This window comes from Mytilus edulis, chromosome 8, assembly GCF_963676685.1.
Source record: "Mytilus edulis chromosome 8, xbMytEdul2.2, whole genome shotgun sequence".
Classification (NCBI taxonomy): Eukaryota; Metazoa; Mollusca; class Bivalvia; order Mytilida; family Mytilidae; genus Mytilus; species Mytilus edulis.
The window spans coordinates 3,889,584-3,908,833 of NC_092351.1; the positions used below are offsets into that span (position 1 = coordinate 3,889,584).

The 19,250-nt window shown below is 31.7% G+C and overlaps 1 protein-coding gene across 5 annotated transcripts in view; it reads right to left on the reverse strand.

Annotated features, from left to right (window-relative positions):
* LOC139484631 (sushi domain-containing protein 2-like) overlaps positions 1–19,250 on the reverse strand; it is a 39,445-nt gene that overhangs the window by 11,899 nt on the left and 8,296 nt on the right. For 4 of the 5 annotated variants that reach the window (XM_071268452.1, XM_071268453.1, XM_071268455.1 and 1 more), the window contains 11 exons: positions 18,811–18,892; positions 11,082–11,218; positions 9,839–10,180; positions 8,037–8,135; positions 7,045–7,210; positions 6,119–6,382; positions 4,951–5,132; positions 3,366–3,529; positions 2,537–2,824; positions 2,019–2,290; positions 739–897 (listed from right to left, as the gene is read on the reverse strand). In XM_071268452.1, the coding sequence (XP_071124553.1) occupies positions 739–897; positions 2,019–2,290; positions 2,537–2,824; positions 3,366–3,529; positions 4,951–5,132; positions 6,119–6,382; positions 7,045–7,210; positions 8,037–8,135; positions 9,839–10,180; positions 11,082–11,218; positions 18,811–18,892 (2,155 nt within the window). Of the gene's footprint in view, positions 1–738; positions 898–2,018; positions 2,291–2,536; positions 2,825–3,365; positions 3,530–4,950; positions 5,133–6,118; positions 6,383–7,044; positions 7,211–8,036; positions 8,136–9,838; positions 10,181–11,081; positions 11,219–14,842; positions 14,969–18,810; positions 18,893–19,250 lie in introns of those variants that run through there. The other variant, XM_071268454.1, reaches the window with a different exon arrangement.

Sequence of the window (19,250 nt, forward strand, 5' to 3'; positions counted from 1 at the left end):
ATTCGGAGTCTGACTGACGACATGTCTTTTTGTATTTCTTTTGAAAATGAGATGTTTATGGTGGCTCTTTGAGTTTTATTTGTTGAATGTATTCCTATTCTGGACACTTTATAAACAGAATATATAGGAATACATGTACAAGTGTACTTTTTTTGTTTGTTAAAGAATATGTTTTTTTCTATTTGTTGGTGGCTTGATTGAGAGTAACCTGGGGTTAATGTCTTTTTGACAAACTGAACATGTTTATTTGTTCATATTTGCATAGAAGAAATAATAGAATAAAAGTGTTTAATGGGGGTTTAATACTTAAAAATTATGGAAAATATATTTAAAGTCATGTTTCGGTAATGATGGACTGTTGAGTATACTAGTAGAAAAAACAATTAAAAAAAAAGAAAATTATATAAGACATCATGAAATAGTTCAAATCTTCACATGTTGTGCCAAAGGTTAAAACTGTTTTCAAATAGTTCGATTCTATGTATGTTGGTGTTTGTTTTTTCTTTAACTTCAGTGATGTTTTCCTCTTATACTTGATGTGTTTCCCTTGGTTTTAGTTTGCAACCTGAATATGTTTTCCCTCAAACGGTTTATATCTTTTGAACACCGGTGTACTACTGTTGCTTTTATTTATGCCACATGCCCTATTGAACAATTCTAGCCAAAATCACATATATAAATGTATCATTATGTAAACTTTAATTTATGTTATTCGTGCGAATATGATACTAAGCTTACCAACAACTTCAGGGAAAACATTTTCGTAGAATCGACCTTGAACTGTTACAACACTACCATCCGGTAATGTAGTATTCATCAATAGGAAATCACCATGACCACACATACGTTGGTGCATCCCATCAAAAGTTTCAATATGACCTTGCCCAAAAATCATTGCTGTAAATAGAAAAAGTTAGTTAGTTAAAACACTAGCTTAAAGATTGCTAATGGATTATACTAACAACAATGCAGATTTGTTAAATACCCAAGAAAAGAGTACATTTTGATAGTATGAAGTCAAATTTTATTGTTGTTCCTCACTGATAATTTATGACGAAACTAATATTTGAGCAACATACTAACTAAACTAACTAAATTCCGGGTTGCACTTAAGTGCTACAAAAATTAATATGTTATCCTATATATAAGTCTGCAATTAGCGTAATATTGTATACTTATGACATCCATCTATAAAGCATACGCATTAGCCCAACGCTCATAGTGCATCTTTTATTTACTATGGTTGTTGTTTGTTGAAATGATAGGATATAAGTCGTGTATAAAAAATAAAATAACACTTTCCCAACTCTTTGCACCACCAACTTTAGAAAGAAGTGGGTATAAGCAAAAATTAGAAGTTAAGGTGGCTCGTGGGTACAAAAATTTTAGCAAAAAATTAAACCTTTATTTTTTTATTAAAATTTTTATTTATTACACTATTAGTTATTATTTTATCATATGGTACAAAAATTAGCCCAAAATATTGTTCCGGTTTGGCCCCAGATGAATTATCTCCCTTTGGTACAAACATGCCATTTTTTGGCATTAAATTTGAAATATCTTTTTTAACTCATCGGTGACCTATGTTTTTTATTATTGTTATCAAACAAGCTATACATAAACTAAATAATTGTAAAATTTAAGCGATTTCTGTAATTAGGTTATTTTTTCATTTCGATTTTACCTCTATTTCTCGTATTAGTTCAACAGAATAAAAGGACATTATGCTTCTTCCAGAGGCAGATTGTGAGCTTAAATGAACGGTGACCCCATTTTTTTTAATTTCATTTTTCTTTTAAGTATATGATAAAGTTCATCTATAAAAAAATGTAGCGAAATCCTATATAAGAAAAATAAATTGATTTATACCCAGGAGCCCCCTTAATTATGTGCACGTGTGCTATGATTGAAGACATTGACTTTTGTCAGTTTTCATGGACTTTCTTCTTTTTTAATTTGCATTGTAAATCATATTTTATGTAATTTTCTTTATTAGTATAATCTATTTGTTTATTTACCTGGCATAGGAGGACTATATCCTTTACAGTCAATAGTTGGTCGTCGGTCCATATAATAGTCACAGTCCTTGTAGTCAGTCCACATACAGCATTGAAAGAGTGAAGCAATATCTAATACCCAGTGAGACATGTCAGGTACAAGGTCAAGCCGACCAAAAGGAGCGGCACCCAAACCATGACTTTTATCGGGAGTACTTCCTCTAAAACTATCAGCGGCGTACCGTAGATTACCATTGGCATCATAGCAACACTGGTTACCGGCACCGGATTTTCTACAGATAAACAAAAGCAATATGTTCAAAATCTGATCATATATTCATATAAGTTTTATCATAATTTGTAGTAATAGTTTAACGTTTGTGTGAATGATTTTGATCACGATGCAAATCATATAAGAATTATTTCTGATTATTTTGATTTCAATTAAAAATTCAAAGAGGAAATGAACAGTCAAATACACTTCAGTTCAAACATGCATGAGGAATAGGAAATTTCTATAATTTGTTAATTATACTTACGTCGGTTGAACAGAACGCACACAATGGACAGATCCCTCGTGGTATCTACATTTACTGGTTCTGTTATCATACAGGTAACATCCAGCATCAGAGTAGAAACGGCCAATATCACTGAGAGCTTGGACTAGTGTACAGGGACAACTCTCTACATCGTTCAGCCAGCCCATATCCTGTTTATCCTTGTCATGCCACATCTTACATTTCTGACTCGGCCAATTCTCACCAAGTTTCATGACCATTGCGTTGTTTACAAAAAATCCTAGGGGTACTAATTTACTTATTATGAATCTGAAATATAGAAAAATTCAAAAATGTTACAATATTTATATATATATGTAGATCAAACACATTCGATGAATAGCTAAACGTTTATAGACACCGAGGACATAACCAATATAGCGTCTACCATACCAAACGATGACGAATAGCTGTATAGACATTTCTACTACACTGGTTACATAGAATTGTATACCTTAGATACTTGTAATACCACAACTCTCATAATAATTTGCACTGTTAAACATGTCTTATGTTTATCTTACATTAAAATCATAAAAGTGGACTAGAAACCAATATTCCTTTATATATGATGTACATAGATCCATAACAGACGATACTTAAGTAGCTGTTTAACAATTCCCGTAGACGAGTATTAAGACCTGTGTACTATAATGTTTGTAAAAACAACGTTAAATAATCAATTGGAACTGTATGTTGTGACTCCTTGTCTCCATATGTACACGATACAAAAGATGATTAATAAACGTTGTTTCCATTGAGTCATTCAAAATTGTCAAACAAAATAATAAAAGCCTAAATTGCCTTATACCTGTAGAACGTAGCCTGTTTTTGATCTTGAAGCTCAGCCATAACAACTCCGATTTCATACTCATCACAAATAGAACCTATACAAGTTATACTACTTGTTTGAAATGTAAACTGTCCGGCTGCTGCTCGAATACTTCCTATATTTCTGAGATTGTGCCAGGTTACCTAAGGAAAACAAAAGCGTACAGATACAGTCGTAATATTTTAACACAAAAGGTTAACAAACAAATAAATCGCTGGTCCTTAGTTAAATGTTTACAAAAAACTTTGCTAGTGAAGAAAGAAAAAACGATCATAAGGTAATTCATCCTTTCTAAAATAAAAAAAAAGATATATTAGATGTAATTCTTGGCTATACAAATTAACAATGCTATCAAGTCAATCAAATTCATTTAACAAGTGAGTATAAACAAATCCGGGTTACAAACTTAAACTGAGGGAAACTCATCAAACATAAGAGAAGAACTACGACACAACAAAAACACAACATTACAATGTACCACACACAGAAACGACCTATAATATAACAATGGTAATTTTCCTGACTTGGTTTAGGACATTTCATGAACATCTTTACTATTTAGAATAATTCATACTTTTGCAAACAGTAAATTTTATAAAATGACTATATAATAGATATACATGATAAAACTACAGCATAAAATCGGATACATTACATAAAACAACCTAATCCAGCACATAAAAATACACAGCCGAGTTAGCCAAAGCCATCAACGCACAAAGTGACGTCACATTTGAATTTCTAAAAAGATTTCCTAAAAATAAGATAGCATTAGTTAATAAAAAAATTTGGTGTATTTACTGTCTTCTGATTGGTTAAAAGTATTAGTTTTATTTTCAATGTTGTCAATTTTTATGGCGACACGCCCACTCTGACGTTGTGAATTCATACGCCAACATATGTGTACGTACGTTGTTATTGTTAATATAAGTAATATAAAAAGTTCTTTAAGCCTTATTTTTGATAGAAATTTTATTTATAATGAATGGCAATAATTTATTTTGAATTTATTGACCCATAAAATTAATTTTTGACTCTTCACATTTTACATAATCCGCTTCGCGGATTATTCAATGTGAAGAGTCAAAAATTAATTTTATGGATCAATAAATTCAAAATAAATAATAGCCATTCATTTATAATTATTAAAAAAATAATGAAAATTACCATACTAATAAATATCAAATTGTGGTAGTAATTAGAAAATTGATTGTCTTATCTAGCTTTGTAGGTTTTCGCCGTCCCCGCTCAAGCGAGAAAATCAATCTCGTTTAGATGATCAACGATAATCTATAAATATAACATAAAAACTAAACACATAAATTTGGAATAGAAATGTACCGTGACACGTCTTAAGCAATGCGAATTCACACTCAGTAAACAGTCACAAATAGGAATAACACACGTTCGGTAACTAAAAGATCAGACGACGTAATGACAAACCACAATATACACGTGGTAAAAATGTCCTTAGTTAGTTTGGACAAAGACACATCGTATAAAACTGTGATATGTCATAAGAATGAAGATTTGATTAGTGAAGAGTTACTGTATCATGACTCACTCCATTACTATTTTCCTTATATCCCATCAAAGAAATGTCGAGGTTTGCATTTCCATTATCTGTTAACAAAGAACTGTTCCATTTCAAAGTTAATTGGGTTGTGGCCGTCTCATTCCAACCTTGTCCTTGTCCCATGTATGGTAACTGTAGTCGCTCTGAGCCAGATATTTTGCCTGGATTAACTACAAAATAGCATGTGTTAATTTGAACGTGATGTCGATTGCAAGAGCAAAATGTCTGTTTAAAGTCAATCAGAGTGATAGTAGAATAAAGCCTACTTTATGAGTTACTGAAACTGGACAAAACTGTTTTATGATACTACTGTACTTAATCTAAATTATTCTCAGTGATGAACTCCTTATCATTGGAGGAGTTAAATATTGAATAAGAAAAATTCCCAAAGGCCATGAATCACGCTTCATTGTACGAATGAAGTGGCGTAAAACCAAATAGTCAACGAGTGCTGACAAAACAAATCAGAAAGTAAGAATTTACCCAATTTTCAGCAGCGTTCGTGACCTCTGGAGGTCATTTATTTTTAACTGATTCAGCTTTTATCACATTAGATTTTTTTTTAACTTAATAGAGCTACTTTATCTACACCACTACATGTAGATAGATGAAATAAATTTACATTACTTTTGAAAGAGAGGTGTGGTTACACCATGGACATTAAAACTCGTAAATCGATAACAAACTGAATTTCATGACAAAAGAACGGAAAACGACGAATAAACAAACAAAAATATAACATAAAGGCAACACGAATCCCAACAAAAAAAGGAAGGTGATCACAGGTTCTTCTTACCATTAGCTGATCCCACTCAATTATGAAGGTAATCGAAAAGTTTGGGTGTACACATTTTTTTCTCAATAACATGCCTCATATCACTGCGAATTTTTGGGATATTCAAATACATGTAGATGCTCAAATTATTTTAACAAATCAAATACTAATGTCAATACAATTTGAATTGTATCAAAATACAAACAATACATGAACACATTTGAACGCTTTAATGCCAATCAGACAACACCCCTACTACAAAAATATGCATTCATCTATAATACAATTCTTGTCTTAAACGACAGAAATGTTCTAAACAGTATTTCAAGCGCATGTATTGCAGTCATGTTTTCATGTCTTCTTGTGATCTGTTATACATACCAATTAGTATTTTTGTACTGTGTGAATATGGTCGCTGGTCGATCGACACTTCCACAGTTATCCATCCACGTATGGACATTCTTGGAACAGAACACCTTGCCTTCATCAAATTAACTTTATAGCCGTATGTGACTAAATCTTCCCTGCCTCCGAATCTACACTTAACTTGTGTTGGACTTGCATCACGTTGTATACATGGACCAGATATATCCAGCATTTTACCACCAAGCATTCCAGCGTATGCTGGATAAATATTTAAAACACCTATAAAGATAACATAACATGAATTTATTTCAAAGTTGTTTTTAAAGTCGTCTTATGATATCGTGTGATAAATATTTAGATACTGCCAAAATCGTTTGAGATATCTGTTTTTGGCCGTCGTATTCGTCAGACGTTTAACATATAGTTATCTGTTTATAAATTTCTCAGTAACATTGTTAGAACATTACATATATGAGTATATAGATACACGGTTTTAATTTGTTTAAGAAGAAATATATGCTATATTGTAAATTACAGTGTTTTTAACTTCGAAAATGGGATTAAACGATGACGTCTCACACATTATTAAATGTTAAGGCTTAACATTTTAAAGCTTATTTATACCATATTTCCTTTTGTTTCTAAATAAAAGATACACAAAGCAGTTTTCAAAATCAACAACAGCAATTGTACTGATGATTTAAAAAAAAAACATTTTAAAAACTTCTCATTATATATATAAAAAAAGAAGATGTGGTATGATTGCCAATGAGACAACTATCCACAAAAGATCAAAATGACACAGACATTAACAACTATAGGTCACCGTACGGCCTTCAACAATGAGCAAAGCCCATACTGCATATTCAGCTATAAAAGGCCCCGATAAGACAATTATGATTTATTTAAATGATTTTTTTATGTGTTGAGATATATGTTACCTCCACGATTAGCGGTAGAGCATCCCCCATGTTGGACTTGTTCTCCATCTATTCTGTAGATATACCTCCCCTTTGTATCACTTCCTTGATAACTCTTGGGATATTGCAATTGTCCGGAATTTAATGCAGTTGTGTATCCTCTTCCTTCACCAGCATTAAAACCAGACTACAAAAGAAGATCAAAGTTCTTCTCATTGTACATAGGTTTTGTTATACAAATAAGGAGATGTTGTATGCTTGCACAACTTGTAACCATGGAGCAACGGAATTGGTTAGAATAACTTATATGTCAACTCCACAATTCTTCACAATTGTTTCTCACGCAACTCCTCAATTGTATCTCACGAAACTCCACAATTGTATCTCACGCAACTCCACAATTGTATCTCACGTAACTCCACAATTGTATCTCACGAAACTCCACAATAGTATATCACGCAACTCCACAATTGTATCTCACGCAACTCCACAATCGTATCTCACGCAACACCACATTTGTATCTCACGCAACTCCACAATCGCATCTAAAGCAACTCCACAATTTGATCTAACGCAACTTTACAACTGTATCTCATGCAACTCCACAATTGTATCTCACACAACTCCACAATTGTATCTCACGCAACTCCACAATTGTATTTCAAGCAACTCCACACTGGTATCTAACGCAACACCACAATTGTATCTCACGCAACTCCACAATCGTATCTCACGCAACTCCACAATTGTATCTCACGCAACTCCACAATTGTATATCACGCAACTCCACAATCGTATCTCACGCAACTCCACAATCGTATCTCACTCAACACCACAATTGTATCTCACCAATACGATATCTCGTCCATTTTCGACAAATGAGAAGTGATATGAAAATGTTTGAGCAATTTGAGTCATTGATTCAAATCTCACTTGTTAAAGTACAAATGTAAGTAAGTATCTCTCTTCGATATAACTGGCTTTAAACTATTGAGACTAAAAGTAATTCTCACCTGTGTAAATTTGTCTGGTGTAATATTCATTCTAACGTAGTTAAATATAGCAAAACTTGCAGTACCATCTGTGAGCATTGCTAATTGGAATGTATTAGTCTGAAACAAAACATTATTCTTTGAGTATAAAGTACATCCCTGAAATTATGATATAATTTGCACTGTAATATGAAAAAAAGATGTGCTATCATTGCCAATGAAACAACAATCCACCAGAGTTAAAATAATTTTTTTTAATTACAGCGGATGACCGTGAGGACATTCCGGTGTAAAGCTATCGCCTATATTTTCATTACGTAACATTCGTTTTTGGTTTTTAACCGATCTATAAACATGATAAATACGCCTACATCATCAACTGCAAAATACACTCTGTATCGCTTGTTATAAATTCATTTTTTTTTTTCAATGATTACTAAACAAATACCTTTTTATAACATAAATCAATAATATTAAAATGTTTTGTTAAATATATACGTAAGTAAAAAATCATTAATATCTATGCACACGTTACAGAAAAATTTGCGTTAACACATGCGGAAGAATTTCTCAAGAACGAATGCAATTTTATATAAAGGAGGTGAAATAATATACAGACAGTTGTCGTTTGTTTATGTGTTACATATTTGTTTTTCGTTTATTTTTTTTTACATTTTTTAGTTTTCTCGTTTGAATTGTTTTACATTGTCTTATCAGGGCCTATTATAGCTGACTATGCGGTATGGGCTTTGCTCATTGTTGAAGGCCGTACGGTGACATATAGTTGTTAATGTCTGTGTCATTTTGGTCTTTTGTGGATAGTTGTCTCATTGGCAATCATACCACATCTTCTTTTTTATATTATCAGTCCTTGTTCTCTCGTTTTGAGGGAAAATATGAATACCAACTCAAATCCAATCCATAAGAAAAATAGAATTATTACAGAAGAGTGTCCACCATGCACTTGCACTGCACTATTATTAATTAGTAGAATATAATGATATACAAATGGATGAAAAATATACATACTTTAAATTGTAACATACAAATATTAATATATATTAACCAGAGTATAGTGATTTGTATCACTACAATATACATATAATATTTATTACGGTGATGTTGAATTCCCTTTCATTTATTTATTATCCACGAAAGAACTTGTCTCAGAATATTTTTTTTTACATCTGTACATTAAACCCATTTTCAGGTTTAAAGATGTGATTTTTTCCCCTGAGACAAGTGCTTGTGAGCATCCACAAGAACATGCGGTCATCTGATGTTTAGTACTTCAGTACTTTGATTTGATTTGATTTGATTTGAATGAAAGGAACAATGTCTGTTACTTTTTAAACAGTTGTGTGTTCAATTAACACTTTCAAATATAGTATCATGTGGGTAACAAGAACCAATGTCTTTTAAAAAAAAATGCCTTTCCCATGACCTAAGAGACTGAAACATAGAAATTGCTAGTTATTCTAAAAATCACATTTCATCAAACTACCGACTTTATTTTCTAGTTTAATATTTCTGACAGTTCCATTGTGTGTTCCCTGTCAATTAAAACTAGAACGTTTTATTATACCAAAGATTTCAAAAATCAAAAAACCTTCTTTTAACAACCCATTTTAAAGAATAGTTTATTTTTCATATGTTTATAAGTTGGGTCAACGCTGTTTGTCCAGCAAAAAATGTTTCTCTCTGATAAAAAACGCAGAATATAAAATAAAGTCGTTAACTTTAAAATGGACTATTGTTGTATTCTTGCGACTATTTGAATGAAAGTATACCAGAGGTAAACATAATATTAACAGCAAACGTACCATGCACGTGCTGCAACCTTTCAAGACATCTGTTTTAGATATGACGTCCTTCCACGTGACCACCAAAGCATAAGAAGCCTCGAACTGGTTTTCTAACCCAACCATAGATTCCTGGATGATAGATGAGTAGTTTGATAACTCCCCTGCAAGTATATCAGAATCTGTTGTTCTATACAACACGTTACCAGTGTATGGCTTGCCATTTAAGTTAGAACCAATGTCTTGTGCAGAAAAATAATATGGAGCAGCAAATGCCGGGTCTTCTTTGGTAAGAGTTTCAGTCAATATTTCGGTTTGATGTAGTGTTCCTGGAGCAAATCCAACAAGGCCATCTTTAGATACCTGAATATAAAAGTATAAATACGACAATAACAAATAATATGAACAAATTCGGTTCAATGCTAATTTATTTACAGAGTAATAGTATAAATTGCAACGAAATCGTCGTAATTTTATCAAAAATGTTTCCTGTAGACATTCAAAGTAAGAAAACAACCAATACATTGTATTCAATCTATAATAAGAACTATATAATACACATAGTTAAAATGAGGTACACTCATAAGATCAAACAATAGATATTTTGAAATTGTTTAAAGTGGATTATTTAAGAATTGACCATCATGTTTCAACGTTTTTATTAAATATCAAATATCATCACTGAAGAGACATTGTCGAAATGATCATTTTATTTTGCACCATTGTAACAGGTAATCTCGTGTTACTATGGGTATTTCGAATGAGGAAAATATTTCATGGAAAGAATTTTATCTTCCAAGTGAGCATACCTCGGAGAGAAAAACAGGTCTTCCGACTTTCATTTAACAACCTAAATATATTTCTAGTGCTGAACAGACACCTCTTTTTGGTCGACGTTTAGGGCAACATTATGTTGTTTTCTTGGTATACATTTGAATGTAGCATTTCTTAATTTTTAATTGAAAAAGAAATTTATGGGGAAATAAAAACGTTTTAATAGTTGACATTCACAAAACAACACGAATGTCAACTTAAGCTCATGAATATTTTTGTTATCAACAAATGAATTGTGGAGATCAACAATATGTTTGTGAACGTTTTGATGCATATTCAAGTACTCTTCTTTATGTGAACGTTTTGATGCATATTCAAGTACTCTTCTTTATGTGTACGTTTTGTGAAATGATATGATGTTACAGAATATAGGATATGGAATTAATTTTAGTAGAACTGTATCTTTAAATATTAATGTAATGAAACGTACATAGAGATTTTCATAGATGGTTCCCATGAACGGAAACTTGATTTTAGCCGGAAGTGTGACTTTGTGGCCTGTTTTGTCTTCACCTCTAGTCACAGGCTTGCCGCCAGTAAGTGGAAATATGTCATCGCCTTTCACAACTGAAATAGAAGCAATACAATCATGAGCAAATTAATATACATATAACACACAGGTTTGTCGCAAAATACTATTTTCGGGTTCTCTATCCATGGGAACGTCTAAACAATCATTCTTTCCAGGTTTTGACTAGTTTGATACATTCTGATAAGCCATTCATGTAACTACCCGGCATATTGAATAAAAATGTGTGACTTTATCGTAATAATAAGAGTTTTGTGTTAGAATCTAAATAAAAATACTATCGATAACGTACAAAGGGTAAAAATGAGGCAGATGAAGTCAAATAAAACAGTTTAGACTAAAATAACACCAATGTTTAACACAATTGACATAGTGATTACCGTCTCCAGGGGAGAATATTAAGAGTTGAGCAATGAACAATTTCGGGGATGAATGCTGTCTGGTACATGGCTGGAAGATTTTATTGACTCAGGTACGTTAAACTATTTCCGCAGGGTATCTAGATTGGAATCTATATTGTGTGTACTCTTAAGACAACACAACTTGACTTAATTAGCGCGATTTCATTATTCTTAGAATAATAAAATATGTGTTAGGAATACCATCATTGATATCAAATTGGAAATCTACGTTTTACTATTAAAAAATAATTGTCCGGTATTTTTCTTCAAATTCATCTGCAAGAATTTTCTATTTTTTAAGATAGAACTCATATTGTTAAATCATTGCCGCTTTAAACAAAAATGATTTCGTAGTGTCAAATGTGATAACATTATGTATTAGTTGAAAGCTTTTTAGGGTAACATGATCAATTTAAAAAAAGAAAATATTGGAAAACAATGGAGATTTCAGAACAAATCAATAACTTTTTTTTATTTCTTTAATTTGTTTTGAATTATAACTAAAATAGTTTTTTTCAACACAATAAATATTCTCATACTCATATACATCTATTCTTCAAGCTTGAATGGAGATTTTTGGCCATACGTTTTCTTGTGTGAATTTTTATACATTTGTTATTTCAACCCTTTTATAGCTGAATATGTTGTATGGGATGTGTTCATTGTTGAAGGCCGTCCGCTAACCTATAGTCGTCATTGTGTCTAAAAAAATATTAACCTGCGTGCGAATGTTCAACAATGCCTGTCGTAGTTTTTTGGAAAAGCTAATACTTAAGGTATTCAAGGTTGATTTAATTGTCATAATGAAAAATTAAGCCATGTTCGGTAGACATATGGATATTAAATTCTATCTCTCCTGATACAAAAAAAAAAAAAAAAAAAAAACTATATGTCCGTAATTGGCGTGTAACAACGTGTTAAAATGCAATCCTTTGTCTTTCGTTCAATCATCTGTCTTTCACTTACCAGTGGAAGGAAGTCAAAATTGTCCACCTAGTTAGACCTAGCTTTCTGACGGTTTCATATTTGATTTGACCTGAAGACGTATTGTATGTTTGCAATTGAACATAAAACAAACAACATCCAACAAACCAAACAATTATGAATGTATGATTGTACTAATAACTTTTATATAATAAATGATAACAGCTTTATTTCTTCGTGAAAATTTTAGACAAAACATATTTTTTTAGATCTACTGGCGTTTGGTTTTGCAATATTTCCTCCTGACATTTTATTTGTAAAACTATGTGATAAATACAACTGACGGACTAACCGTTTTGTTAACTGCAATGCCTTTAAGAAAACAAGAATGTATCATTTAAGTGTTTTGTGTCTATAGTTTATAATTATTTTAATAAAGCGAATAAAGTAAACTGTATCGTTCTTTTTTATAGTTTAATTATTCATGTTTAAATGCCTTTCAAAGAAAAAACATGTTTGAACCGTGAATAAAACTATATCAAGCACCTGTTATATGGGAATTTTGGATTGGCTAACGTATTTCTCTTACATGCATATTAAAATTGATTTTATGCTTGTGTGCTTTGTAATACTATGTTGTCAGGTATTATATGATAAATCAGGTTTTGATAAAATAAAATATTAATATTCGACATTATTTTTACTATCATGTCATCAGAAATGTACCAATACGTAGTACCTAACATTGTTTGCACGCAGTAGCCGACTATCAACAGATAACAATATCTCAATGATAACCACCCATAACGGATCATTGATTAATAACACTTTAATCCATCTGACTAAACAAACACTCATATTTATAGATAACTGGGATAAGCCATGATCTCTCATACTTGCTCACCTTAGGATATGAGTCTACTTTTAGCTAATTGATCATTCAGAAAAAAATTAAGAGAATTTGTAGGTTAATAATGCGATTTAAAGTTTAGAAGAAAAAAAAAAACTGATGAAGTTGCATTTATTCCTGTCAATATTCTGGTCATCCTGTCAATAAAAACACAGACGTCATGAAACTCGTTAGAAAATACATCGTTAATGAGACTACACCAGTACTAAATGTGCCGCCAATGAACCTAATTATAAAACATAAAATAGAAGGAACAGCATCAGAAATCAAGCTCATTAAGAATGTGACGGTAATAAATCAGATTACATCGTGTTTAGGAGCTTTGATGAACGTCCAGTGACGAATACTTCATGCATGAATTTGACGGGAAAAAAATAACCGTGTATTTAAATGAAACGTTCTGCACAGTTGATCGGCTAATGAATTGAAGAAAACAGATAAAAAGATGGTTACATAAATGTATCTATTTATAGGGACTTATATTTTAAACTGTGTGTGTGTGTGTGTGAGAGAATGAGGGGAAGAGAGAAGGTTAACAAGAATGAGGATCAACTTCTTCTGAATGAAAAAAAGTGGAGAGTTTATAAAATATCTAACAGGATTTCAAAATTTGTACTAATTTCAACTAAATGGAAAATGATGGAAGTTTTTTCAAATAAACCTATATATTGAGTATAAGATAATTTGTGCCTCAATGCTTTCAACTTCGTACTTTATTTTGCCTTCTTATGTCGAGCGTCACTGATGAGCCTTTTGTAGACGAAACGCGCGTCCGGCGCAAAGTATAAAATTACAATCATGGTATCTATGACGAGTTTAGTGACAGGTTTATACCATATTCCGTATATCTTAGCATTACACTAAGACATATGACCACAGTAGTGTTACAGACAGTAAACCGCTGCTCAGTCTAGCAAAAATGCAACTGTTCCAGGAAATTCTTAAATTAAACAGGAGTTTTGTATATATATAATTTTTCTTGTTATTTGATCAGCTGTCCGTACAAGAAATAATTTGAATATATTTTTCATAACAGTCTATGATGGTGATATCAAATAAGGATAAGAGGTATGATTCCCAATATGAGTGAATATATTACGGTTAAGTCATCTAAAATAGCCCCCCCCCCCCCAAAAAAAAAAAAAAGAGAAAAAAAAAACACACAATCAAAAAACAAACAAATCAAACAATTTGAAACAATTGAAACGAGAAAAACCAATGCATCAATGTTTGTAAACTGGTTCGAAACAGCATTTATTTGTATTATGAATGCATTGTTCTTTATATTGGCCGTACACAAACAATACACGACCATATACCGGTAGTACTGACATGCCGGTCTGTGATTTCATATAAAGTTTGAAGTCAAATCATCCTGCAGCACCTTATAATATGAAGTATACTTGTGATAGTCATACTTAACTTACTTGTTAAGAATAAAACAAAAGCAAAAGCAATCCTAGTCAAATAAATTTGAATTTCCGTGGCGGACGCCATTTTCCCGTCAAACCAAGACCGCGTCTTCTTCGTGGTGATAGAAGAATGATATAGTCATTTCTGTTTAGTTAGCGATAACAAATCGGTCACTTCACTTGGAATGTGATAAATTCAAATGTTGACTCAGACCTTTATATTTTTTAAGCGGGAAAGTGTATGAATGCTGACTTAATATTTTATTATTTAAGTGCGGATTGGTTTAGAGGAGGTGTGGAAAGTTGGTTTTTTTTATTACGTGAAAATGTTAGTTTAACAGTTCAAGACTGATAAAAAGTTGTTAAAAATAAAGACTGTTGATATTTTGAAGTCATTGTATGAAAATCAGAATGATGGACGGTTGTCCCTTTCTATTGGATATATACATCATCAACCGTTCGATGGTTGTATGATTTTGTCAAATAAAATAATGTTAACTTAATCAAAATTGTAGTTATAACCTTATTCAGTTTTAGATCTGCGAATCAATAAAGTTTAGAATTACCTCCCTTTCCTTTATCTTATCCGACTTTTAAAGGTGACGTGCGGTTATGTTTACTTAATTGGTTGTTTTTATTTGACTTTAATACACTCATAACTAATGCAGACTGACTAACACATAACGATTGATAAGAGCTAGGATGACGGGATATTACAAATATAGTATTTTGGTGAAAATCATGTTAATTTATTATGGATTGAATGAGATACATAAATACTAAAGTAAGTCTTCACAGAGGAAGGTATAGATGGGGTTTACAACTATGGACCGATTCTACAGAGATTGTGCCAACAAAATAAAGAATAGAAAAAAAAGACAAAAGTTTAAAGAATCGAGAATAAAGAGGTGTTAAAATATAAAATTGAAAAGACCATATCAAAGGGAACATGTGTAATAAATTTCAAGTTGAGTGGACTTCAACTTCATCAAAAACTACCTCGAAAAATAAACTTTAACCTGAAGCATGACAGACAGACGGACGGTTTGACGAACGAATGGACCAACAGTCCGAAAAACATAATGCCCCTAGTATTGCATACTAATATGAAAAGGGTTCCTAGTCTAGTCCCAGTTAGAGATAATCAGCTGCACTCACATTTTTATACGTCAGTGAAAGGATGTATTTTTCACACGATTTGAAAAACAATGGCGTTTTTGGCATTGTAATATAGTCTTTATGTTTTATATACTTCTGCTTTTCTTTTTTTTTTCTATTGTGTCATAATTTTGATATATAATAAGATATGTTTTCTATATATATATAATTATGTAATTGTAGTTTTACGAAAAATAACAGCCGGTCTTTCTTCAATAAAGGAGTCTAAGACTAGTTTGCCCCGCCTATTTAGAAATCATAATTAGTATATAGGGACAGACTTTTTGAACCTTTATAAATATTATGATATGCATGTTTCGAGTTTTTTTTTAAATGTTTGATTGATTTTCTTTGAAATAAATAATAAATAATTAGAAAATTTGGCACATACGTCTTAGATAATAAAAATGTATCATAACAGAACAGAAATTTTCTGAAGGAAAATCCAGCATTCGAACTGCAACCACAAATGGTGTTAAATACTGCTTAAAAAAACGTAATAATTTCAAAAATCTAAACACAGAAAAGAGATTTATTTGGCTTCATTCTTGTGATACATATGCACTGGTCTAAGAAAACAAATCCTATATACCTTAAAATAACACTGACATTAATCTCTCTGTTATACTTATTTACTATAAGAAAACAACTGCTATTATAGTTAATAAAATTGAGAATGGAAATGGGGAATGTGTCAAAATTACAACGACCCGACCATAGAACAAACAACAACAGAAGGTCACCAACAGGTCTTCAATGCAGCAAGAAAGAAATTCCCGCAACATCCATTTAAGAATTGATTTTTTACTTTTGGTATATCATTTGGGGTGTTAAAGCGATGACCGAAGTATATTTTTAAAAATGTACTCACGGTCAACGCTTTTAAAACCTTATTAAATTGCTAAAAGAAGCATTCAATACTTTACAGTTTTCGCTATGATCATGAAAACACGATTACTATCAAGTTTTTCTTTTATTTAACTGTGCACTTTATAGTGGAAACGTGTGTCAACATGTTTGTTTCAATTCATGAAATTCATTTTGAAATGAGGAATGACACGAGATTTCTGTTAGCCAATCAAAATCTGCAATTGACACAGCTGACGACGTCATCGAGTAACCGGTTCGATTTTTTGTAGCTGTGATTGAGATTTATCTCATTGGTTATTATACCACATCTTTTTACTTTCATATTACATAACAATATAATGACGTCATAGAAATAGATTTATTTGAAATAACTTGTTTGGAAGGAAAAATAAAAGTGATTGCACTTATCATATGTCAAATTCATTTAAAGTATATTACATAAATTGATCAATTATTTATACACATAGCTACTCTAAAATCAGAACAACAATGTTAAATCTACAAATTTGCGGAAAAAAACTTAATATGCTCTTCCCTCGCCAGGATTAGAACTCGTGCTTAGTGGGATCTCAAGACAACACCGCCTGCACTGTGGCAATCGGCCAGTTACATGTATACTATATATATGTGTTAGTCCATTTAAGGAGATAATATAAATCAGAGCTATACAACTCTCTTCTGTCTAATGTCTCTATCATCCGGGTATTACGTTGTTGATAGTAAACACATATTGTCACTTGAAGAAACCATGGCAACACATAGGGCACATATCTTGGCGTGAACACATGTTGTCACTTGAAGAAACCATGGCAATATTTATGGCACATATCTTGGCAGAAAACACATATTGTTTCATGAAGAAACCATGGCAATGGTACAGCTGCTCATCTATTACGTAATGGGAATGATACCCTTTTTGTAGACTTTCATTGACCAAAGAATCCTTCATACCTTCAACAATACGACTGTGGAATAACCTAAATGTGGTGACACGCAACAATGACTCTTTAGGTAAATTTAAAACCGAACTAATTTTTTTTTAATTGAAATCAAAAGCCCAAGTACCAAAACATTATGACTTGGTCAATTGTAAAATCAACATTATTTTGACACAACTTAGGTGCTAAGCTTCTTTTTTAAATTATGATCTTAACAGAGTCAACATTATTTCAGATCCGTCTTGTAGTTGTGATAAGTGCGAAGATTCACGTCACTTCTTTTTGTCCTAATTATGCGAATATAAGAACCAAATTATTTAATAATCTACATTGTTTACCAGAGAACTCTCCACTAAAATTGAACATCTTAACCTCTGGCGATACTTCTTTAACTAATGTTGAAAATTAAAGAATTGTAAAGAATGTGTATGAATTTATTAAAAAGTCTACGAGGTGTCTAATTGTTTAATATAGCACATTATAAAGTGCCAATACATGCATATTGTGTATAACCATTCACATCATCACACACCATCTTTTCACAGTTCCAATATTTTTATATATATACATGTGTATAATGTATAGTTTGTGTGCATGCTTTGTAAATATTCTATTGTTATAAATGGTTTTGGGAGAAGACTATCTTGTGTCTCATCCTTTTTGCACATTTAAGCAAATACAAAATGTTTAAACTAAACCATGGCAATATTTAGGGCACATATCATAATAGTAAACACATATTGAAATCATTAAAAACCATGGCAATAATTAGGGCACATATCTTGATAGTAAACATATATTGAAATCAGTAGAAACCATGGCAACATTCAGGGCACATATTTTGACAGTAAACACGTATTGTAATTTGATGAAACCATGGCAATATTAAGGGCACACACCTTGACAGTAAACACATGTTGTAACTTGAAGAAACCATGTCAATATTTAAGGCCCATACCTTGACAGTAAATACATATAGAAATCAGAGAAAACCATAGTAATATTTAGGGCACTTACCTTGACAGTAAACACATATTGTCATTAGAAGAAATAGTTTCATGTTTAGTATTTGTTGTCGCCTGGTAATCGATTTCCGATCCTGAAAAAATGATATCATGTTAAAATCAGGAATATATATATATTTATCTTGCCCTATACATTTCTAGGAATATGATTGGTTAAAAGCGTCCATGTGGAGACCGTGTATATTCAATGTTAGGTTAGTAGAGAGGCGGGGCTTTTATTAATAAACGGTTAGTGAAGTTACGACTTTGGCATTATTTGATTATTTGATTGTATTGAAAGTTCTGTTTAATATTGTTATATATCAAGGTTGGTGATATTGAATTGTTATTGTTGACATTAGGTTTTTTTTTGTGCAGACCATTGTAAGAAGGTTCTTAAATTTGAACACTTGAACACTTCAATGTAAAAATAAGAAGATGCGGTATGATTGC